Raw genomic sequence first — 26,309 nt, forward strand, 5'->3', positions numbered from 1 at the left:
TGTCACCTGGCCCAATGTCATCTGCCTGGAAAAATCTACACATACTTTCCACGAACGATTTACTCCAGGAGCATGCTTTTCTTTCATCACCACTGAAATAACTCCACAGAGGGCGGTATCCCATCACCAAGTCACCCTTTATTTACACATGGAGAATCCTTGACACTTATCCAACTCCCTCAGAGCCAGCTTGCAAAATGAATGGGATTCATGACACTTCTGTTCTTATCTTTCCGCCAGGGCTACCTGATAAGACCAGGTTAACAGTCCCAGTCATCAAACTCATATTCTATGAGGTCTACCTAGTTACAATCAATACACTGGTCAGCGAATTTCTTACAATGCGCATGCAGCAGCTAATGCTTTCTTTTCAGTTACTATGTGTCTCACTGCTATGTGTTAATGACCATCATGAGTAATAGATTGGTCTGAATTTCTATCACGTTATAATTGAAACAATATCTCCCAATTCTGTAAAAGCTGTGACTGCTGCTAATATTATAAGTAATTCCAAGTCATATCTCTGATGACATTAATCTTTGCAAAAGCTTTTCAAATCATTTCCAATGTTCTTCTTCCCAACAGCGTTCATTGCCTTGGCATATCAACTGGAGAGAGCGTAGAAAAAAGTAAAAGAAATCTTCACCAAATACTTACAGTTTAGACCAGAAGGCCATAAGACATAGTAGCAGAAATTAGGCTATTCTGCCCATCGAGTCTGCTCTGCCATTCAATCATGGCTGATACTTTTCTCATCCCCATTCTCCTGTTTTCTCCCTATAACCCTTAATCCCTTTGACAATCAAGAACCTATCTATCTCAGTCTTAAATACACTCAATGACCTGGCCTCCACAGTGTTCTGTGGCAATGAATTCCATAGATTCACTACTCTCTGGCTGAAGAAGTTTCTCCTTATCTCCATTCTAAAAGGTCTTCCCTTTACTCTAAGACACTTGGGTCCTAGTCTCTCCTACCAATGGAAACGTCTTCCCAACATCCACACTGTCCAGGCCATTTAGTATTATGTGTTTCAATTACATCCCCCCTCCCCTCATCCTTCTAAACTCCATCAAGTATAGATCCAGAGAACTCAAACGTTCCTCATATGTTAAGATTTTCATTCCTGGGACCATTCTCGTGAACCTCCTCTGAACGCGCTCCAGAGATATGGGGTCCAACCTACGTACAATATTTCAAATGTGGCCTGACCAGAGCCTGATAAAGCCTCAGATGTATATCCTGACTTTTATGTTCAAGTCCTCTCAAGATAAACGCCATCATTGCATTTGCTTTCCTAACTACAGACTCAACCTGCAGGTTTACCTTCAGAGAATCCTGGATCGAACTCCCTAGTCTCTTTGCACTTCAGACTTCTGAATTTTCTCCCCATTTAGAAAATCGTCCATGCCTCTCTTCTTCCTCCCAAAGCGCATGGCTTTACATTTTCCCATCTACCACTTCTTTGCCTACTCTCCTAATGTGTCCAAATCCTTCTGCAGCCTCCTTGCCTCTTCATTGCTGTCCCTCTACCTATCTTTGGATCATCTGCAAACATAGCCAGAAAACCCTCAGTTCCTTCATCTAGATTATTAATGTATAGAGTGAAAATTTATGGTCCCAACACTGAGCCTTGCAGAACACCAGCTGCCATCCTAAGACGGACCCTTTTATCCCCACTCTCTGCTTCCTGCCAGAGAGCAGACAGCAAAGCCTCTATCCATGCTAGCACCTTGCTTCTGACACCATGGGCCCTTATCTTACTCAGTAGCGTCATGTGCGGCACCTTTTCAAAGGCCTTCTTGAAGTCTAGGTATATAACATCCATTGGCTCACCTTGGTCTAACCTGCTCATTGATTTCTTCAAAGAATTTCAGGAGATCTGTCAGGCATGACCTCCCCTTGATGAAACCATGCTGACTTTGCCCTATTTTACCGTACTCTTCCAAATATTGAGAAATCTCATCTTTCACCATGGATTCCAGGATCTTACCCACAACCGAGGTTAGGTTAATTGGACTTAATTTTCCATCTCTTGCCTTACTCCCTTTTTAAAGAAAGGTGTCACATTAGTGATTTTCCAGTGCTCTGGGACTCTCCTTGTTTCTATTGATTCCTGAAAGATCACCACTAATCCCTCCACTATCTCTTCAGCTATCTCCCTTAGTTATTTATCCACCTTTAGGCCATTCAGTTTTTCTAGCACCTTCTCCTTGATGATGGCCACCATACTTAGTTCCACTGCCTTTCCTGCTAGGCTCCTCTCCCAGTCAGTTCTACCCAGCTCCTGCCTCATGCCTCTGTAGTTGCTTTTATTCACCTGTAATACCATTACCTCTGATTCTAACGTTTCCCTCTCAAATTGCAAAGTAAATTCAATCACATTATGGTCACTACCTCCTAAGGATTATTTCACCTTAAGCTCCCTTATCAAGTTTTGCCTCATTGTACATCACTAAATCCAGTATTGCCTGGTCACTAGCAGGCTTCACCACAAGCTGCTCCAAAAAGCCATCCTTTTCTTGCAATTCCCTACCAACCTGAAATTCAGAGTCCAACTGCATATAGAAATCCCCCAATGATCACCATAACTTGGCCTTTCCTACACATCTTTTCTAACTCCTGGTGTATCTTGTGCCCCAGCTCCTGACTACTATTTGGAGGCCTATAAATAACTCCAGCTATGGTTTTTTTCACCTTTTCAGTTCCTCAATTTACCCGAACAGATTCTGCCACATCCAACCCTACTATTTCTTACTATTGATTTAATTTCATTTCTTACTTATAAAGCAACCCCACCCCTCTGCCCACCTGCCTATCTTTTTGATAGACTGTATATCCTTGAATTTTCAGCTCCCAGTCCTGATCCCCTTGTAGTCACATCTCTGTAATGCCCACTACGTCATATTTGCCAATTTCGATCTATGTCACAAATATTTAATTTATTCCTTATACCGTGTGCATTCAGGTGTAATACCTTCGGTCCTGTATTAACTGTCCCTCTTCTCATTGTCATCCGTTTGTCCAGTATGCTTGACATTTTATTGCTAAGCCTTTCCAAACATACTGTACTATTCGTGTCTGTGCTGGAGTTTTAATAACCTCTCCTGAGTTCTTACCTCCTTTTTAAATTCGGGTTTTCTAGTTTCAGTTTTCTTGTCCACACGCTTTAAACATAACAAAAAGCCTGCGATTCGTTTGTACTCTGGTCCCAACACAGTTCAAACGAAGACTGTCCCATCGGAACAGGTCCCTTCTTGCCCAGTACTGGTGCCAATGTCCCATAAATTCAACCCATTTCTCCCACACCAATCTTTGAGCCACGCATTTATCTGCTTAATCTTATTGACCTTGTGCCAATTAGCTAGTGGCTCAGGTAGTCAACCAGAGATTATTACCTTTTTCATTCAGCTTTTTAATTTAGCTCCTAGCTGTTCATATTCCCTCAGCAGAACCTCTGCCCTAGTTTTACCTATGTCGTTGGTACCTACGTGGACCACAACCAATGGATCTTTACCCTCCCACTCCAAGTTCCTCTGCAGCCCAGATGAGATATCCTAAACCAAGTACCAGGTAGGCAAAACAACCTTCGGGACTCTCAATCCTGGTCACAGAGAGCAGTGTCTATACCTCTAACTATACTGACCCCAATTACAACAACATTTCTCTTCTCTCCCCCCACTTGAATGGCTCCCTGCACCACTGTGCTGTGATCACTCGGCTCATCCTCTCCGAAGTCCCCACTCCCGTCCACAAAGGGAGCAAAACTCTTGAACCTGTTGAACAAGGACAGTGGCTGAGGCTCCTGCAACTCTAACTCCTGGATCCCTTTACCTGTCTTACTCACAGCCGCACCCTGCTGTCCCTGACGACTGGCCGAATTAGAGTTAGTTAGTCTAAGGGGTGTGACTGTCTCCTGAAGCACAGCGTTCAGATAACTCTTTCCTTCTGTGATATGTTACAATGTTTGAAGCTCAGACTCCAGCTTCTCGACTCTGAGCTGGAGTTCTTCCAGCAACCAACATTTACTACAGACATAGTCACTGGAAACCACAATGGGTCCACCAGCTTCCACATTATGCAGAAACAACACATCACCTGACTCTCCATCCTTATTTTCTTTAATTATTTTTTAATTTTTTTATTTCATTTTAACTGATTTTGTATCTCTGTTTATGGAAGATATAACCAATAAATAAGTTGTATCCAATAATTTAACACGATTCAATTTAACACAGATTCTAATTTAGCCAGTCAAATCACTGCCCTCCTGTGACATCACCTCAGTTCCCACCCAGAATCAGAATCCCCTACCTTTCCAGGCTGCACTCTGCTTGCTCTTACTCAGCTCTGGTTACACAGTGCAGGCCCCAAATCTACATGGTAAGTTTGCATTACCTTACTTTCCCAGGCTGTTCTCTGTTTGGCTCCTCTCCCAAAGTGCAGGCCCCAAATCCATCTGGTAAGTTTTTATTACCATACCTTCCCAGGCTGCTGTCAGCTTGACTCATTTCCCAAAGTTTAATAAAATAAAGAATGGTGGATGTTAGCAATCTGAAACAAATAAAAACAGAAATTACTGGAGGAACTCATTAAGTTTGTCAGCATCTGTTAAAAAAGCAGAGTTAATATTTTGAGTCTGAAGTTCTAAAGAAGGATCATTGGTGTATCAAACCTGCTGAGTTTCCCCAGCATTTCTGCTTTTTTGACTTGCAGTTTATTTGTTGTGTCTATTCCCCATTCCTTGAGTTAGAGACGTGTATGTTTTGGAAAAAAGCAATGCCTTGACTGGAAAGGAAGAGGTTACAAAATGAGGTATATCTGAGTGGGCCAGCAAGAATCAGTATTTGTTTTATTTCAGCTGAAAGCTAAGTCAAGCCCTATCATGGTTATGTGAAATGAGACCTTGAATTTTCTTTAAATAATAATTGAGAAACAAAATGTGAAGGTTCTGGAATATGGCTGCGTCAAATTTCCAGTTTTGTACAGGAGTGCATTTTTGTCATTTTGACATCTTGAGGCACAACTGCATTGTGACACCAGTCTGATGGTAAAGCTGCAGCATTGCAACTGGCAGCACTGTGTGAAATATCATGGGTAGCCATAGATATGAATTAAATTCAAGGACTTAAGAAAAGTCTACGAAGGGTCTCCGATTAATACCCATTTCATTGTTCTGAAGGTGCAAATGGAATGCCTGCCTAAGCAAAGCAATAGAAAAATGCTCCACTTCAGATCATGCATTTGCTGAAGAATCAGTGGATTTCTGAATCATTGAAATGTTCAATGATGTGATGGATTTGTATTACTCTATGCAATATCTGTAACAAAATTGTAACTGCTTTGTTAAAGCATTGTCCTTACATATCGGATACAAACAATATCTTCACAGCAGTAATATCCAATAATGAGAGATGGCTGAGAGATAAGTACATTTTGCGTAACTCACTCAGCCCTGTACAATCAGATCTCACTCCAGACTTATGGCCTGCAATTTTAACACAACCTGCTCTTTGAAACCAGTAAGATTGAGTGCAGTGCTCATTTTGTACCATACTTGGTTTACTCTCTCTGGTGCTATTAGAGAGTACTATTGGAAGTTTTATGAAACAGCATTCCAACTAATTCTATGGGTTCTCTGTGCAGTGAGTTCAGATAAAATGATCTCATGCTGCCATTTATCCATCATAATCAAACTGTACTCAAAGATAAGAACTTAGTTCCTGTCCATGTTTCATTGATTTACAGCTATCATTTTGATTCCTCTCTAACATTCTGATTACAGAAAGTCATGCACACAAGAAAACGTCATTCAGAACTCTATCATGAACTAAACCAGAAATTCCACACCTTAGACAGGTTCCGAGATTCCGAACCCTCAGGATTTAAGGTGAAGTTTAATTGTTTTTTCTGACGAAAATTAATGTGCCTTAGAAATCAATGTACTCTTGTTCTTTACTTTACTTTTAAGTTTTACTTAGCAATGTTTTAGAAAATGGTATTTTCTGGTTGTGAACTGTGATCATTGTGATTTCTATCTGGACTGCTAATTATGACAAAACCTTTTCAGTCTTAGTAAGGCTAAACATTACAGTAAGTTCTGTTCTTCAAGTGCTTCAGTTGCTCATACAAATTAATTTCTGTGCTCTTTTAAAGCAAGGGTGAAAATCTACAATATATTAAAGATCTTAAATCTGTTCATACCTTTTCCATTTCAAATGTCTTTTCTCTACATTTATAATAGCTGTGATCTATAAAAATCTGTCACAATTTAATTAAACCATCTCACAAGTGGTAACTGGAATCAGTTTTATGTCTCCTTGAAGTGCAATTTATATTGCAGAGAAAATTATCTGCTTCGACCATTTGCGGCTATCCATTTCCCAAATTGATATAGGTTTCGCTGTTTAATGTAAATAACAATGTAAAATCAAGCATTATATGAAGACAAGGACAAATTTATGGCATTTAGAATTGGGAGTAAGTTACATCTGTATGCCCAGGTCTAATGTTTGCTTCACCGGAAAAAAGGCTCTTTGTCTTTCCCTGTGAACAATATCACATGTAGTGAACCAGCATTTAAAAATAAACAATACACATAAGGCACAGAAAAAAAAGATTCAGAGAAAGTAAAACTAGCCAATCACCAGTGCATAATCATTCTGAGTCTGCATTGCTAAGTTCTGTTTTACTGGCAGGAGCCCATTATGCATATATAATGAAGCCTAACCATTGAGCAGTAGGATAAATAGAGTGGTCCAGCCTGCTGGAACTCCAGCACAAAAGGGAAAACCTCCTCCATGAGTTTGGATGATCCCCAAATGCTCCAAATGCCTTTCACTGTTCAAAAAGTGAAGTTAGTTCTTGTATATTTTCCAGCAATTCTATTCTCTGAATTTCACCCTTTGTGAATTAATCTTAACTTTAATATAGTCCAATTTCAAAATGGAGTAGTAAGAGTATTTGTAATGCTTTGAGATTATATTTAACTTTGGATAATCCCCAGTTCATTTTCATACATTCATGTTAGCTGGCTAATGGATGTGCTCTCATTCTCACATTTCTGATTTTCTTTCTGCTAAAATGGGATTATATTAAGTTAAAATTAGTTCACAAAGGAAAGTTATTTTCTATCATGCCCTGTGATCAATGCACTTCCTACGGCCTCTTTGCAGGAAAAGTTCTAAATTTCTTCTTTATGCAAAAGTGCATTATGATTTCTCTAAAAATGTTGACAGTCTCAATTTTCCAGATGTTGTCCCATCATGTTGATACTCTTCCAAGAGAAGAGGTTTTGCTGCATCTACTGTTTATATTCCAAAACCAGTACAAAAGCCAAGGATCTATTGCTCTTTCTAATTAATTAGATTTAGGAGTATCGAAATTTAAGTTGTATAAATTAGAAATCCTTTTTACAGTTCTTGTTCTAGTTCAGCGTGTTGCAATAAAGTTGTTATGTTTCTGAAGAAATCTGGTGTGGATCACTGTTGTCCTTTGTAGAAATCATGTTGTCACTGTACAGGACATTGGTAGGCCACTTTTGGAATACTGTGTGCAATTCTGGTCTCCCTGCCATAGAGGATGTTGTGAAATTTGAAAGAGTTCAGAAAGGATTTACAAGGATGTTGCCAAAGTTGGAGAGTTTGAGCGAGAGGGAGAGGCTTAATAGGCTGGGGCTGTTTTCCCTGAAGCATGGGAGGCTGAGGGATGAACTTATGGAGTTTATAAAATCATGAGGGGCATGGATAGGATAAATAGACAAGGTCTTTTTCACTGGGGTGAGGGAGTCCAGAAACACAGGACATACTTTTAGCGTGAGAGGGGAAACATTTAAAAGGTGCTGAAGGGGCAACATTTTCACGCAGAGGGTTGTGCGTGAATGGAATGAGATGCCAGAGGAAGTAGTGGAGGCTGGTACAATTACAGCATTTAAAAGGCATCTGGATGGGTATACAAATAGGAAGGGTTTAGAGGCATATAGGCCAATTGCAGGCAAATTAAATTAATTTAGGATATCTGGTCAGCATGAATGAGTTGGACCAAAGGGTCTTTTTCTGTGCTGTACATCTTGATGACTCTAAGATACTACAAGCTTTGTCCTCTCATTCATCATTTTTGCAACCACTGCTGCAGACCACATGTGCAGATGTTGGGTGTGATATCCATTGCACTTGGATATCCATCATCCTGTTGGTAAGGGATGATATTCAGTCCCTTGCGCGGGGGAACCTAGAATCAGGGGATATAGAGTCAGTATGGATAGAGCTGAGAAATTCTAAGGGTAGAAAGACCCTCTTAGGAGTTATCTACAGGCCCCCAAACAGGATGTCGGATGTAAGTTGAATAAGGAGCTGAAATTGGCCTGTCGCAAAGATGTTACTACAGTTGTTATGGGGGATTTCAACATGCAGGTAGACTGGGAAAATCAGGAGGTATTGGACCTCAAGAAAGAGACTTTGTAGAGTGCCTCCAAGATGGATTCTTAGAACAGCTGGTGCTGGAGCCTACCAGGGAGAGACAATTCTGGATCTGGTATTGTGCAACGAACCAGAATTGATCAGGGACCTCGAAGTGAAGGGGCCATTAGGAGGTAGTGACCATAATACAATATGCTTCAATCTGCAGTTTGAAAGGGAGAGGGTACAATCGGTAGTGATAATATTTCAGTTGAATAAAGGGAACTATGGAACTATGAGGGAGGAGCTAACCAAAGTTCAACGGTGCAATACCTTAGCAGGGATGACAGTGGAGGAACAATGGCAGATATTTCTGGGTATAATGCAGAAGATGCAGGATCAGTTCATTCCAAAAAGGAAGAAAGATCCTATGAGGAGGCAGGGGTGGCCGTGGCTGATGAGGGAAGTTAAGAAACATATATAAAGTCAAAAGAGAAAAGGTATAACATGAGTGGGAAACCGGAGGACTGGGAAGCTTTTAAAGAACAACATAGGATTACTAAGAAGGAAATACACAGAGAAAATATGAGGTACGAAGGTAAATTGGCCAAAAATATAAAGGAGGATAGTAAAAGCTTTTTTAGGTATGTGAAAGGGGAAAAAAATGGTTAAGACTAAAATTGGGCCCTTGAAAACAGAAACAGGGGAACATATTACGGGGAACAAAGAAATGGCAGAAGAGTTGAATTGGTACTTCAGATCTGTGTTCACTGGGGAAGACACAAGCAATCTCCCTGAGGTAACAGTGGCTGAAGGACCTGAACTGAAGGGAATTTATATTTGCCAGGAATTAGTGTTGGAGAGACTGTTAGGTCTGAAGGCTGATAAGTCCCCGGGGCCTGATGGTCTACATCCCAGGGTACTGAAGGAGGTGGCTCTAGAAATCGTGGATTGGTTGGTGATTATTTTCCAGAGTTCGATATATTCAGGATCAGTTCCTGTGGATTGGAGGGTGGCTAATGTTGTACCACTTTTTAAGAAAGGCACGAGAGAGAAAGCAGGAAATTATAGACCAGTTAGTCTGACCTCAGTGGTGGGAAAGATGCTGGAGTCAATTATAAAGGATGAAATTACGACACATCTGGATAAGAATAACAGGATAGGTTAGAGTCAGCATGGATTTATGAAGGGGAAATCTTCTGGAATTTTTTGAGGATGTACTCTGAAGATGGACAAGGGAGATCCAGTGGATGTAGTGTACCTGGACTTTCAGAAAGCCTTTGATAAAGTCCCACATTGGAGGTTAGTGAGTAAAATTAGGGCGCACGGTATTGGGGGCAAAGTACTGACTTGGATTGAAAATTGGTTGGCAGACCGGAAACAAAGAGTAGTGATAAACGGCTCCATTTCGGAATGGCAGGCGGTGACCAATGGGGTACTGCAGGGATCAGTGCTGGGACCGCAGCTTTTTACAATATATATTAATGATATAGAAGATGGCATTAATAGTAACATTAGCAAATTTGCTGATGATACTAAGCTGGGTGGCAAGGTGAAATGTGAGGAGGATGTTAAGAGATTATAGGGCGACCTGGACAGGTTAGGTGAGTGGACAGATGCATGGCAGATGGAGTTTAATGTGGATAAACGTATGGTTATCCACTTTGGGGGCAAGAACAGGAAGGCAGATTACTACCTAAATGGAGTCAAGTTAGGTAAAGGGGCAGTACAAAGAGATCTGGGTGTTCTTGTACACCAGTCAATGAAGGCAAGCATGCAGGTACAGCAGGTAGTGAAGAAAGCTAATAGCATGCTGGCCTTCATAACAAGAGGGATTGAGTATAGAAGCAAAGAGGTTCTTCTGTAGCTGTACAGGGCCCTGGTGAGACCACCCCTGGAATATTGTGTGCAGTTCTGGTCTCCAAATTTGAGGAAAGACATTCTGGCTATTGAGGGAGTGCAACATAGGTTCACAAGGTCAATTCCTGGAATGGCGGAACTATCTTATGTTGAAAGATTTGAGCGACTGGGCTTGTATACCCTTGAGTTTAGAAGAGTGAGAGGGGATCTGATTGAGACGTATAAGATTACTAAAAGATTGGACACTCTGGAGGCAGGAAACATGTTTCCGCTGATGGGTGAGTCCCGAACCAGAGGACACAGCTTAAAAATAAGACGTAGGCCATATAGGACAGAGATGAGGAGAAACCTCTTCACCCAGAGAGTGGTGGGTGTGTGGAATGCTCTGCCCCAGAAGGCAGTGGAGGCCCAGTCTCTGGATTCATTTAAGAAAGAGTTGGATAGGGTTCTTAAGGATTGTGGAATCAAGGGTTATGGAGATAAGGCAGGAACAGGATACTGATTGAGGATGATCAGCCGTGATCATATTGAATGGTGGTGCAGGCTCGAAGGGCAGAATGGCCTACTCCTGCACCTATTGTCTATTGTATCCCATAGATTATAAATATCTAGATGCATATTGAGAACAAAGAGGGAAAAATTAAAAAAGAAACAAGTAAGTGTTTGATAATCAATTCCAACTGGCTTGTAGCATTCAGACTACAATATGATTCGAGATATCAATACTTTTCTTTTTGTTATGCAGCAAGAGAAGAAATGTAGCATTTCCCCAGCAGGAGCTGAAAAAAGCACACCAGCTGTAAGTGTAACATTATACCTATTCCAACTACAGTGTGGGGATACTTAGTACCTGGTGATTTAAAAAAAAATCATATTGGGTATTCCAAGCTCTTTGCAGAACATTTCTGTGAACAGAAATAAAATGCAAACATTCATGAGGATATAGAAACTATTAATGTTAAGTGGTCTAACTTCAGAGAGTCTGCTGAGTTATTGATATGTTCAAACAACAACTGTTCTTATACATTAATGAATCATATGGATAACTGTGATTCTCACTCTGGTGTCTCAATCATATTCTCTTGTATCATCGTGGGATGGGCTATTTACACAGTCTCAAACATAAACCTTTACAAACTGTAAAACTACATCTCTCCCAAGTTTTTGCCCATAACTTTTTTTTTATATTCATAGACACATTCTACCCCATTTCTACAACCACACCCAATAACCACCATCTCTGGAATTATGATTTAATCTTTCAGGAGGTTTCACTACTCACCCTGATTGCACCCTTGATGGAATTGGAAGATTTCTAATGACTCAATGAACTTCTGTTTCTTGACTTGTATGGGCTTCATTGAGATTTGTAATATTTAGTTATGTTAATTTCTAAGTCAACATCTAGTTCTTCCAAATTTATGACTGAAAACATCACAGATACCTACTGATTCTATGTTTATTATCTTCTGAAGTATGTACTAAATAAGATTTCTGATTGTCATTGCGCTGATCATTGCTTCTATCCCTTTGCCTTCTATCTATACCTTTCCTTGCATTAACAGGGGTAGGGTCCTGCTCTGGTTATTTTCAATAAAATTGTTCCCAGTCTTGAACTCTTTGATAATCCTAGACTGCTAGCTCTGAAAGTAAGTTTTTAGGTAAGGTAGGAAGCTGTGTTTAGAGTTTCCTGCCTGTCAACAATTTTGATGGTGTCAACCCACATTGTTGTCCTGTATTTTAAGAATGCAGTCAGAATGTCTTTCTTCTTCCTTAATAATATATTGGGTGAATGTCTTTATACAACCTTTGCTGATTAACATCCATTTTTGAGGTCAAATTAAGGATTATGCAGTTCTTCTACTTTAAAAGAGAATTCCTGATTCTGTACAACATGCAATGTTTCTAACATGTGTTTTCCATTATACTGGATTGTTTGTAACTATCCCATGACATTTTATTCAATCCCTCCATGATCATGTCACTGAGTTTTCACTGGATCAGACCATGTCTTAATACTAATAGTTCATTGGCGGATAAAACCATTACACTCATTCCAGTATCTAGTTTGAACTTGAAACTATATTCACTGGAATATATATCCGCTCTAATGGATATATGTGTGAAAACTTTTATTTTGAAATCTGTAAAAATAGGGATTTTGCTTCAGCACATTTTGCTTAAATGTACAGTTGTTCTGCAGTGATAATATTCTGCCATGTTTGTAGGATACTGCCCATGATTTGTTTTTTGGCATCACCGTGCAGTCAGGGTTTTATGATATCTTGCATTTTTTCCAAGCAATTATAACATCTTTGGTGCTTCTTTCTTGCTGGGCTTTCTGCATAGAATGGATCTGCTCCTGCCACAGTTAAAATACCAGTGACCTGGGATTAGGCCTTTAAGTTTCCTAGTTTTCCTAAGACCACTTTCAGTAAAACATTACTCTTCATGAAGAACTGTTCCTCTAAAACACTTCACACGCTTCATTTCTAGTCTAATGAAGTCCACAGATCATCCTCCTTCCCTATTATCCCCCTCAATTATTTGTTTTCATTTCTCAACTTTATTGTCCCTTTAATAGCTTATTTTCAATCGTGATTTTTCATTTCTATCAGTGGTTTCTGTAATATTATAGTTTGTAAAAGATTATGCTTGGGACTGTTCAAATAGCACCTTTTGTAATGATGTGCTTAAAGAACTGGTCACTGAAGGATTCTGGAGCCAAGACTTTTCTCCAGCTCTCACTATTGCCTGCCCTTTTTGTCTGCCTCACTGGGCCATTGTGATTTTTCTAATATGTGGTCTTCTTTAGATTGCACTAAAATGTGGTCTTATCTTAGTATTGTTTTTAGGTTTCTACACTTGCATTTTTCAACCAGCCTGTAAAAAGTCATTCATCAAATTTGGTTTGCTTGTCTTCTGGACTCTTATTGAATTTAGTCCTTCCAAGAATCTTGTTGCTCTTCCAGAGGAATAGGAAGTTCCCAAAAATCCTTTAGATAGAACTTTCCAAACCCATGACCACTTCCATGTAGAAGGACGAGGGCAGCAGACACATAGCTACACCACTATCTGGAAGTTCCCATCCAAACCATTCATCATCCTGACTTGGAAACCAATCGTCATTCCTTCCACGTTGTGGGGTCAAAATCCTGAAATACTCTCTCAGGGCCTTGTGGGTCAATATACAGCAGGTGGACTGCAGCAATTCAAGAAGGTAGCTCACCATCCTTTCTCAAGGGCAACTAGGGACAGGCAATGAATGCTGCCCAGCCAGCCATGCCCATGTCCCATGAATGAATTTTTAAAAAACTTGCTATTGGCTTAACACTGCTTCACCTCCCTCTGTGGTTTAATCAATGCCTTACAATAATGTTGTTTTTCAAAGTGAAGTAACAATTTGTTACCTTGAGAATTTATTTTTCTATGACGCCTTCATTTTTGAGGTTAATTTGGTCCTTCCACCTGTCTAAATCTCTGGATCGTATAATTTTATGATCAATAGAATTTAAAGCGTTTAGGGAGTTTAATGGAACTTTAATTTTTATCTTCCTAGATCAAACCTTTCCCACATCATTCAGCCTCTCACTAACTCCTATTGTCTCGCTCTTGCAAATCCCATTTTGGAAATGGTGCAAAAATATTGAAACTTACTTTGCTTTAACTCAGTTCAATAATCTTGCCACTTCCTTCCCATGGTATATTGGGTATTTTCAGGTTTGATTTTGTTATTTCTTTGCTCCCTCATGTAATAGTAACCCAGACTGAAGGGTTTTTATTTGACACCTTTGCTAGGAATCTGGTTTTCCCAGTATTCCCTGGCTAGTGTGTATTTAAAATCAATTTTGACAATTTCTAAGAGTTGTTTATCAGATCCACCATTTTAACTAGTTGAACTCTCTGGTTCAAAGCTTATGATTGCTAGATTGGAATCTTCTGCACAGTCCGGTATGTTGCTGTTTACCACCTTGAATGACTTTGCTTTGAAATTTCTGACCTTCCCTCCCTCCAATTCTTCTATGGAACAGTCTTGGAATTCTTCTTGCCAATTTCTGCAATTTTGGCACCACTTTTCCAGATCTGACTGTTCTTTTAAAGTTAAATTTCCAGTATCACAGCTGCCACCATCATCTATGTTAAATAATCTAACTCTGCAGAGACAACTGAGTTATTGTTATGTTCAAACAACAACTAATTAATTATATATTATAGAACTATATACAGTACACAACTAGATCTTACATCACGGAAGCTATGATCATTCTCTCTCAAGTTTGTGTTCTCTTATATAGAACATAGAAAAAATACAGCGCAGTACAGGCCCTTTGGCCCTCGATGTTGCGCCGATCCAAGCCCACCTAACCTACACTAGCCCACTATCCTCCATATGCCTATCCAATGCCCGTTTAAATGCCCATAAAGAGGGAGAGTCCACCACTGCTACTGGCAGGGCATTCCATGAACTCACGATTCGCTGAGTAAAGAATCTACCCCTAACATCTGTCCTATACCTACCACCCCTTAATTTAAAGCCATGCCCGCTCGTAATAGCTGACTCCGTACTTGGAAAAGGGTTCTCATGGTCAACCCTATCTAAACCCCTAATCATCTTGGTCAACCCTATCTAAACCCCTATCAAGTCACCCCTAAACCTTCTTTTCTCCAATGAAAACAGCCCCAAGTGCCTCAGCCTTTCCTCCTACGATCTTCCTACCATACCAGGCAACATCCTGGTAAACCTCCTCTGCACCCGTTCCAGTGCCTCCACATCCTTCCTATAGTATGGCAACCAAAACTGCACACAATACTCCAGATGCGGCCGCACCAGAGTCTTATACAACTGCAACATGACCTCAGGACTCTGGAACTCAATTCCTCTACTAATAAAAGCCAGTACACCATATGCCGCCTTCACCGCACTATTTACTTTCAGTGATCTGTGTACATGGACACCAAGATCCCTCTGCTCATCCACACTACCAAGTATCCGACCGTTAGCCCAGTACCCCATCTTTTTATTACTCTTACCAAAGTGAATCACCTCACACTTAGCTACATTGAACTCCATTTGCCACCTTTCTGCCCAGTTCTGCAGCTTATCTATATCCCGCTGTAGGGAAAAAGTGAGGTCTGCAGATGCTGGAGATCAGAGCTGGAAATGTGTTGCTGGAAAAGCGCAGCAGGTCAGGCAGCATCCAGGGAACAGGAGAATCGACGTTTCGGGCATAAGCCCTTCTTCAGGAAGGGCTTATGCCCGAAACGTCGATTCTCCTGTTCCCTGGATGCTGCCTGACCTGCTGCGCTTTTCCAGCAACACATTTCCAGCTCTATATCCCGCTGTAACCTGCCACATCCTTCCTCACTGTCTACAACTCCTCCGATTTTCGTATCATCCGCAAACTTGCTCACCCAACCTTCTAACCCCTCCTCCAGGTCATTTATAAAAATGACAAACAGCAATGGTCCCAAAACAGATCCTTGCGGAACACCGCTAGTGACGGCACTTCAAGATGAACCTTTGCCATCAACTACTACCCTCTGTCTTCTTCCAGCCAGCCAACTCCTAATCCAAACCTCCAACTCATCCTCAATGCCATACCTCCGTATTTTTTGCAGTAGTCTACCATGGGGAACCTTATCAAACGCCTTACTAAAATCCATATACACCACATCTACTGCTTTCCCCTCGTCCACCTCCTTAGTCACCTTCTCAAAGAATTCAATAAGGTTTGTGAGGCACGACCTGCCCTTCACAAAACCATGCTGACTATCCTTGATCATATTATTCCTATCCAGATGTTCATAAATCCTATCCCTTACAATTCTCTCTAAGATTTTTCCCACAACAGAAGTGAGACACACCGGCCTATAGTTACTAGGGTTATCCCTACTCCCCTTCTTGAACAAGGGAACCACATTTGCTAGCCTCCAATCTTCTGGCACTACTCCTGTAGACAACGAGGACATAAAAATCAAGGCCAATGGCTCTGCAATCTCCTCCCTTGCTTCCCAGAGAATCCTAGGATAAATGCAATCAAGCCCAGGGGACTTATCTATTTTCACCCTTTCCAGAATTTCCAACACCTCTTCTCTACATACCTCAAAGCCATCCATTCTAATTAATTGTGACTCAGTACTCACATTGACAACAATGTCCTGTTCCTGATTGAATACTGACGAAAAGTATTCATTCAGTGTCTCCCCAATCTCTTCAGCCTCCACACGCAACTTCCCACTACTATCCTTGACTGGACCTATTCCTACCCTAGTCATTCTTTTATTCCTGACATACCTATAGAAAGCCTTAGGGTTTTCCCTAATCCTACCAACTAAGGACTTTTCATGTCCCCTCCTTGCTGCTCTTAGTTCTCTCTTCAGATCCTTCCTGGCTACCTTTATAACTCTCAATCGCCCCAATTGAACCTTCACGCCTCATCTTTACATAGGCCGCCCTCTTCCCTTTAACAAGGGATTCCAATTCCTTATTAAACCACTGCTCCCTCATACGACCCTTTCCTCCCTGCCTGACAGGTGCATACTTATCAAGGACACTCAATAGTTGCTCCTTGAACAAGCTCCACATATCAATTGCGCCTTTCCCTTGAAGCCTACTTTTCCAAGCCACACATCCTAAGTCGTGCCTCACCACATCATAATTTCCCTGCCCCCAGCTATAACTCTTGCCCTGCAGTGCACACTTATCCCCCTCCATCACTAGAGTAAAAGTCACTGAATTGTGGTCACTGTTCCCAAAGTGCTCACCTACCTCCAATTCTAACACCTGGCCTGGTTCGTTACCCAGAACCAAATTCAGTATGGCCTCACCTCTTGTTGGCCTGTCTACATATTGTGTCAGGAAGCCCTCCTGCACACATTGGACAAACACCAACCTATCTAACGAACTCGAGCTATAGCTTTCCCAGTCAATATCTGGAAAGTTAAAGTCCCCCATAACAACCACCCTATTACTTTCACTCTTCTCCAGAATCATCCTCGCAATCACTTTTTCTACATCTCTAGGACTATTAGGAGGCCTGTAGAAAACTCCTAACAGGGTGACCTCATCTTTCCTATTCCTAACCTCAGCCCAAACTACCTCAGATGGCGAGTCTTCATCCAACGTCCTTTCCACCGCTGTAATACTATCTTTGACAAGCAATGCCACACCTCCCCCTCTTTTACCCCCACCTCTGACCCTACTAAAACATTTAAACCCTGGAACCTGCAACAGCCTCTCCTGTGCGCTTTTATAGGGAAAAAAACCTACCCAGGTAAGCTTGCGCTACACCAGCTTCCAGGTCCGCTCCGCGCTTTTTTTAAAAAAAACACTTTCAACTTTAAACTGTTAAACAAACGTCACCGAGCCTTCAAGCAGCCACTGCCAAACAGCCCTTACCTGCTCCACTGAGAGAGTCAAGGGGCTATTTAAACAGTCCCAAGCATAACCTTTTACAAACTATAATATTACAGAAACCACTGATAGAAATGAAAAATCACAATTCAAAATAAGCTATTAAAGGGACAATAAAGTCAAAAAATGAAAACAAGTAATTGAGGGGGATAATAGGGAAGGAGGATGATCTGTGGACTTCATTAGACTTGAAATGAAGCTTGTGGAGTGTTTTAGAGGAACAGTTCTTCATGAAGAGCAATGTTTTACGAAACTGGTCTTAGGAAAATTAGGAAACTTAAAGGCCTAATCCCAGGCTCACTGGTATTTTAACTGTGGCAGGAGCAGATCCATTCTGTGCAGAAAGCCCAGCAATAGCTGTATGGGTTGGGTGTTGGGCAAGATGGACAGCTTCCTCTCAAGGCCTTCCCTCATTCCTGAACCCTACCCTGGCTTCATGAGTCCACCTTCCTCATTGACCTTATCCCTGTTGATGAAACCCTGTCCCTCCAATCTGCCTGTGGCTCTTCAGATAGTGGAACTGCTTGTCATCTCGGCGACAACTACCGACCCACATGGCAGCAGCTTTCATAAGCAGGCATCTCACCTTAAAACAATCAATCTTGCTTCCATTTTTAAACTGCTACAGCATAGCCATCAGAATTGTCTTTCACCCTATTTACTAATATCAGTCAGCTAATTGAGTCACCCCAAGCCTTTCAGATGCAGATGAATCATGACCTCTAATTTTCCATCAATGATGGTATCAACGAGTAATATTGTCAGATCGCAAATTAGCAGCTAAATCACAACACCAAGTATCTGTAATGACAGATTATGCAGTTTAATTTCGCAGTTCTTTTTTTTACATTTGTGAACAAGTATAAAAGCTGTCTTTTATTGACAAAACTGGTCAGGTTACTGGTTTATTTTTAGAAGTTGTTGACACTTCTTCCAATTTTTGTCAGCTAAATCATCCTCGCAAATTAAAACAAGCCGACTCTCAGTTTCAAACTAGAAAAATACCAAGCTAGTTGTACTCAAGGCCCAGGAAAAATGGCACCAGTTGCTATGAAAGTAATTCTGAATTATGTCTCCAGCCCCATTCTGTGCGAATTGTCTGGTCAAAGCAACGTATTAGAAAATGATACAATTACTTTGGTACCTCTAAAGCAAGGGATAGGGAGGGGAGACTTCAGTCAGATCTGCTACTTTTGACCAGGAATTTCAGTGCGCGTGGTCACTTTTAGATGAAAATGGATAACGTTGAGCAATACCTCAGTGTTGATAGGGTACTGAATGCACCAATAGAGAGATTGACTTGTAACTTTTCTATTCTCAGGAACAAACTATACCTTTGGAGCAGTCATGGGACACCTTCACAAACCCACCTGCCAACACACTTCATTTAGACAGCCAGGAGAACTTAGAACTTCATTCGCCAGAGTGGGAAACATCTGCCACAATTCCTTTGGATACATCTGAAGGAGACTTTCAAACTGAAGTTTGAAGAAGGTTCAAAGGTAAAAACAAACTGACAAAACAACAAACTTGAAATATATATTTTCACACTGATGCTTTGAGAAGAATTTTCATGTGTTGAATTCTCAAATATTCCTGAAGAAAAGTGAAGTTATTATTTTCAACGTTCTCACTACAACTGATAGGTGAGACACCAAGACTGAATCTGTGAAACTAAGTTCCAGATCTGCGTGCTGAAGACCCTATTTCCTATACAATTTTCTTTTGCTGTGCTCTCTGGACCCACAATCAAGACTAAAAGGATTCAGGCACCATCTGTCATTGACACAACTAAGTTTAAGATGAAATTAGTTTTTAGTAAGACTTCATCACTTTTTTGTCTCAACACCTAATTGAGAAAAGACAATCAGGCAACAGTTATTTCAAAAATACTCTTGTATTTACTTTATTGTTCTCTTTTGGTCCTGAATTTTGCAATAGCTGCTTTTCTGTAAACCTTTCATTTGTTTTTTTTTGCTGCAAGATTTTCTGAAAAAGAGCCAAGGGAGTGATTGTGTAAGGCCCTGTGCTCAGAATGAAGCTTTATTAAAAGTAAGCACCAGGCCACGATGAGAGTATTAACGATAGAGTGCCAGTTTTTGATCATATTCGTGACTCCTGAAGTTTTCAAATTTGAGAAGAAAGTCTCACATAATTACTCCTGCCTACAATCATGTGGAGATAGCAGGTGCAGAATCACTAAAAATAGATGAGTTCTTTACCTAGCCTGCCCTCCGTGAGTTAACACAATCAGTTGCAGTCTCGCTTAATGCTGCTCTCTGCTGGTTTCAACAACCAGCTGTAAAGTCAGAATTCCACTTGATCTTTTGCTTTTACTGCCTGCTGGTTAGATTATAAGGATTCCCAGTCGAAGTAGCTGACTGGGGAACAAACTCAGTAATAATCACCAAATCCTTTTATTAAAAGCTCATTTATCGTTTCACATCAGAAATCTCTCACTTTTTTCTTCAAGCAAATGCATTTTTTATTTTCTCTACAAGCCCTTCACTTTTAAAAATGCAGGTGAATCCTCCACAGCTTATGGGAGATTGACCTTATAGAAGAGCGAGTATTGAGCAGGGCTTCCCAAAGTGGAGTTCAGTTCCCCAAGTGGAGCTGCAAATGACATTTATAGGGTCACAGGTTCTGAGGCAGCAATGGCCACCATAGACTTGATCTCCAGATATAACTGATATATACTCCCTCTCTAGCAGACCTCTGATCTCTTTGTTCTCATTGAAGGATCACAATAATCTTTCAAACCTCAAAATAGGGTCCGAGTGGAAAACATTGGGAGACACTTGTAAAGGTTTGGGTATGGGGGGGGAGGTGTGAAGCATAAGACTAGGGTACAGATTTGTAATGAAGTTTGTGAGAGTTGTGCTCAGAGATGCTGAAGTAATTTTTTTATTATTGTTCCTAGAAAACTTGATCCAATTAGATTTTTGTTCTGTGCAGACATTTCATAGATATGTTTAACACACAATGAATGCATCACATGTTCATATTATAAATAAATATCTATATAGGTCTTGCATCTAACATTTGTCTGTCACACTTCCAAGTGTCAGGCCCAAAACCAAATATTAAACATGCACCTGATTAATTGAAACATAATTTTCATGAGACTTTGGCAAATCATCACTGAACAAGCTTCAAACATACCAACAAATAAACAGGAAGCAGGATCAATAACTATTTTATCTCTTTCATCAGAGCTTGTCAATAAATTTTTGTTCCTTTACTATTGTCATTCTATCCCTCATGAACCTATATGAAAATAAAAGGTATCTATTTAAATTTGTTAAATCAGCAAACCTTCAACCCATCTGTTTTGGGGTTTTCAGAATGGCTGGAATATTGAGTAGTTGTAGCAAGCCAAATTCAGTTTTGTCAAAGCAGAAGCTTTCATTCCTTATATTCCTGAAGGATTTTTTTGTGGGCAGCACGGTGGCTCAGTGGTTAGCACTGCTACCTCACAGCGCCAGGGATGCAGGTTCGAGTCCCACCTCGGGCGCCTGTCTGTGTGGAGTTTGCACGTTCTCCCTGTGTACCTGTGTAGGTTTCCTCCGAGTGCTCTGGTTTCCTCCCACAATCCAAAGATGTGTAGACCAGGTGAATTGGCCATGCTAAATTGCCCATAGTATTAAGTGCATTAGTCAGGCTAAATATAGGGTAGGGGAATGGGTATGGATGGTTTACTCTTCGGAGGGTTGGTGTGGACTTGTTGGGCTGAAGAGCCTGGTTTCCATAGTGTAGGGAATTCAATCTAATTTGCCATTGATTGAACTAGACCCTGTGAGCCTCAATTAAGTTTCTTATTTTAGTTTCCAAACTTAAAAGATATCTAACCTTTCTAAGAGAAATTATGAATATATTAATTACAACAGATTTTTTAAAATCAGCTTGTTTTGTAAACAAATTACATAAATGTGCAGGCTGCAAATAAGAAAACTGTGATATGAAGTATCAGAATCAAAGAATGTTTTTTCAGTACATTTCCCATATCTTGAAGTTTACTGTAATGCTTCCTTTCCAGCCAAAAATAAATCTAATGCTTTCAATACCAATATCCCAGCTTTACATTCACCAGCTGGGATTTCAAAGACTTTGCTGATGAGAAATAAAAGGCAGGGTTGCAAGGGAGGGGTTAGTTGATAATTTGGAGGAAGGGTCACTGTGGCAATTTGCCAGAAGCAGGGAGTATGGCAAAATATTTTTGCCCATAGATGAATTGTATCAAATGTAGCCCATTAAGGATCTCCTGCCCCTAGCACGGGTAATTTACTAGTGACTGGTATATCATCACTGCATGGTGAGAATGTCATCCTATGATCTTGGAGGAAGAGCCCTCCTAATGAAGCACATAGGATGGGCTGTCATCATTTAAATATCTGATGGCAGCTTCCTAGCTGCTTAATTTGCATAAATTCTAGTTGCACCCCAAAACAGTGGAGACAGTGTTGCCCCCCTCCCCGTCAAATCCGAAGCAAATTGGCACATTTCCGGTTGCTGCCTATTCTATGATGTGTTTTTTCTCAGTCTGATATTCATGAAGTTAACAGTAATTCCAGTGATAGTAATTCCACTGACAGTAATTCCTCTCTTATAGGGCAATCTCATCTGATTCCACTTCCCCACTTATTGTTTTTAGCTGTCAGTTCCCAACCCTCATCTATCTAGTTAACTCCCTTTGGAAATCAGATATAGAATCAACTTCTACCACCCTTCCAGGTAGCGCCTTTGCAAATCTTTTCAATTCTCCCAGTGTAAACAATTCACCCCTCTAGATCTTCTGTCAATGATTTTGAATCTATGACCTCCAGTACTAGCTAAATTGCTAGAGAGAATTTCCTCTCTCAAAATTCTCAATCTTGAAATTTCTTAACCTTTTGCTTTCCAACTTCCCTTTGAAGTGAAGTTTGTCATTCCTGGTTATATCTTGGAAAACCTCCTTTCAACTTTTACTGAGTACTTTACATCTCAAAGTGTGGCACCAGAATTGTCCACATGCTCTATATGAAACATTGATTTATATAGTGCTAGTGCTTTGCTGTTATATTCCATTCTTCAGTTTATGAACTCAAGTAAGCCTCTTTAACTTGACCTGCCATCTAAGATCTCTGCTCATCTGCAACTTTCAAAATGTTGCCATTTGTAGATTCATGTCTTTTTACATTAGTCCTTCAAAATTCTTTGCATTGAACTCTATGCACCATGCTTCTCTCCACTTTATCACATAATTGGATATATCTAGGCAGCTAAAGGTATACAGGGTACAGTCCTGATTCACATTCTCTCTAATTCTTTGCCTTCATGTTGTCAAATGGCCTATTTCAATGCTGTTTTTTGAGCTGTCAATCTTGTTAAATGTTATCACATCATTGTTTATTAGCTGATCACTTTTTGCTTGTTTTCTAGGTTGGAATGAATGAGGTAAATACAGTCATCTTGTAAATTTGGTAATGTTTTTTGCCTTTTTTTTAATGTCACAAATGTTATTCACAGGGCTAAGTTTCTCAACTTAGTCAGAAACCAAGATAATTTCCAAAAGGTAGATTTTCTGTGGCGAGTAGTTCACCGGCTGATGCTCAAGCCCTTTCGCATCTACAAAATACAAGTCACAATGTGACAGAATTCTCTCTGTTTGCCTGGATATCTGCACCTGCAACAACTTGACAGGTTGAAGCATCCCCATCTATTGACAGCCTATCAACCTCCTTAAAAAAACAAGTTCTTCCTCCACTGATACACAGCAGCTGCAATATGTATTATCCTCGGAATACCTTTCAGAAAATTGAATATGATTCTTCAGCAACAAATTACAAAACTGCCATCTCTATTTTCTAAAGTAGCAGGAGAACAGATGCATTGGAGAATGTTCCCCTTTAAGTCACACCATGACAACTTGGAAAAATGACACCATTCCTTCAACATTGCCAAGTCACAATCCTTGAACCCCTTGCCATCCAACACTGTGGAACTACATTCACCACAGACTTCGGCAGTTCAAGAGAACTCATTTCCTCAAGGGCAATTAGGGGTGGACAGTAATTTCAAAAAATATCATTTTTATAAAATCAAACATTATTCTGATGTACTCATTAATGTTCCTTTATCCTTGATAACTTGAGTGCCCACAATTGGTTGTTTTCTGAGTAATTTTTACAGAGGTCTATGCTGTGACTGTTTTGTCTACATTAGTTTAGTACAGTTCCTACCCATTCAGTTACGCTTTGTTATTTCATGAAGATGAAATTTGGTCCCATCAGGTATAAGTACAACATATATATATATGCTGATGACATGCCTGACACATGACACCCAAAGTGTAACAGAGAAATTATTTTTAACATGCAAGACTTCATATATACATATAGAAAGAGATAGATTTGATGTCAAGAACACATTGATGTTGAATGAATGACTTTTTATGGTATGTTTCTGATAATTTTGAAGAAATAGTAAACTAGATTGCTCCAGACATATTGTTTGAGGACTGGAAAATATTAGGATATTGACTGTGTGGTATTTTAGATTTCCTAATGCAATAAAGTAAGTTGGATCACTACAGGAATAGTGTCGACTGCTTTAAAAAGAAAAGGTAAGGTGAAGGCCTTGAGAAAGCTCTTAGTACCAACAGAGCGTCTTCCTATCTGGATTAAACAGATGCTGGTCTCCCTTCTAATAGTCAAATCTACATACACTTGACGTTTGCACACATCAGGGATATAATGGCATTGTGTTTATATTACTGCACCACAGGCTGTGACTAAAGTTCCAGAAATTTAACTTAATAATCTGTCCAAGACAGCTGGGGAATTTAAATGTAATTAAATAAAATTGAAATATGAACCATAAGAAATGACAACAGGAAAGGACCATGTCCTCGAACCTACCCCATTCAGGGTATGAATGACCTCCTTGTCTAAATTGTACTTTCCCATCCAATTCTCATAGCTTTTGATTCGCTGAGTGAAAAACGAATCAACTCAGCTTAAATATATTTAATGATTGATTGACTATCCAAAAGCATCTTGGTTAAGAATTCCAAAGATTCGCATCACAGCATGAATAATTTTTCTCTTATCACAACCCTAAATGCTATAAACAGGTTTCTGTAATTAGCAACAAATAACTTGTATTACTAAAACCAAACTAAAGTGGTGTCACCATGTTGTCCATCATCCTTCCAGGGAAGCAGACTTTCATTGACTACCATGTTAAGCCTTTTGGTCTTCTATGCTTTAATTAGCTCACCTTTCATCCTTCTAACTTCCGAGCATAGACACAACTCAGATATATTTGTTCAGAGATATTATTACACACCTGTGGAGCAGGTGGGACTTGAATCCAAGCCTCTTGGCTCAGAGATAGGGACACTAATACTGTGGCTCTTGAACTTCTCCTAGGTAATATTTACTCAGCATCCCATCAGTAGATAGCCCTGTCATCCCAGCAACAATCTAGTTAATGTTTACCATATGGCCTTCCACAAAAGTATATCATTACTCAGGAATGCAAACCAAAACTCTGCACAGGCTCCAGTTGCAATGTCATTGAAGCAGCACACAGTTGTAAGATTTCTTGCCCTCGTACTGTAAGACCCTTGCAATAATGGCCAACATGCCATTTGCCTTTAGAAATTGTTTATTAATTGTTACTATGATCAAGGTTGGAGGGACACTGTTTCCTTTTCTATCCCTCACCTCCCCTGGTCACAACAGATTTTTTTTTAAATTAATTTATGGGATGTAAGCATGACTGGCTTTATTTCCTGTGTTACGTATAGATACATACATGTACATATATCTACCTTTTAATAATATTATTACACGTACATACATGCGCACCATCCAGCATGATAAAACCGCCTACTTGATTGGGATGGCATCAAACATTATCTTCCGACACCATCAATGTTTCATCACAGTGATGTACACCATTCATAAGTTGCACTCTGAAATTCACCAAGGCCCCTTTCACAGCACCTTCCAAACCCACAACCACCACCATCTAGAAGGACAAGGGCAGCAAATAATTGGGAACACTACCACCTTTAAGCCACTCACCATCCTGACTTCACTGTTATTGAGTCAAAATCCTAGATCTCCCTCCCTAACAATACCTACACCAAATGGACTGCAGCAGTCAAGAAGGCTGGTCAAGGGTACTTATGGTCAGGCAATAAATGCTGACTAAGCTAATGATGCTACACATTCTGTGAATGAATTTTGAAATATCAAAAATCTGAGAAGAAACAAAAAATTGAAAACTCTGCAAAATGTTAAAATATTTTGGCCATGTAATTGTTAAACTCATGAAAAACAGATAAACCATGGATTGTCATAAAATGGTGTTCCCAAGTTATTCCACCTATACAGCTGCTGACACTAGAGTAACATTTTATTCTTCTATAAGAAGCAAGCGGGTAACTAGAGAAAGGATTGGTCCACTAAAGGAAATGAAGGAAGGTTGTGTGTCGATAGGTGGATAAAGAACTGGTTGGACAACAGGAGACAGAGAGCAGTAGTTGAAGGGAGTTTCTCGAAATGGAGAAAGGTGACCAGTGATGTTCCACAGGGATCAGTGTTGGGGCCACTGTTGTTTATAATATACATAAATGATCTGGAAGAGGGCA

At 40.1% G+C, this 26,309-nt stretch overlaps 1 protein-coding gene across 7 annotated transcripts in view; it reads left to right on the top strand.

Moving 5' to 3' along the window:
• The window catches only part of adgrb2 (adhesion G protein-coupled receptor B2), an 805,995-nt gene extending 779,930 nt beyond the window's left edge, over nucleotides 1-26,065 (top strand). For 5 of the 7 annotated variants that reach the window (XM_043717943.2, XM_087976929.1, XM_087976928.1 and 2 more), the window contains 3 exons: nucleotides 5,784-5,888; nucleotides 11,000-11,053; nucleotides 18,990-26,065. In XM_043717943.2, the coding sequence (XP_043573878.1) occupies nucleotides 5,784-5,888; nucleotides 11,000-11,053; nucleotides 18,990-19,157 (327 nt within the window). In that variant the 3' untranslated portion in view covers nucleotides 19,158-26,065. The remainder of the gene's footprint in view (nucleotides 1-5,783; nucleotides 5,889-10,999; nucleotides 11,054-18,989) is intronic. The other 2 variants (XM_087976930.1, XM_087976927.1) reach the window with 2 other exon arrangements.
• The last annotated feature ends 244 nt before the right edge of the window (nucleotides 26,066-26,309 follow it).

This window comes from Chiloscyllium plagiosum, unplaced genomic scaffold (genome assembly GCF_037043375.1).
Source record: "Chiloscyllium plagiosum isolate Xiang-an unplaced genomic scaffold, Cpla_swu_hap1 HiC_scaffold_30, whole genome shotgun sequence".
Lineage (NCBI taxonomy): Eukaryota > Metazoa > Chordata > Chondrichthyes > Orectolobiformes > Hemiscylliidae > Chiloscyllium > Chiloscyllium plagiosum.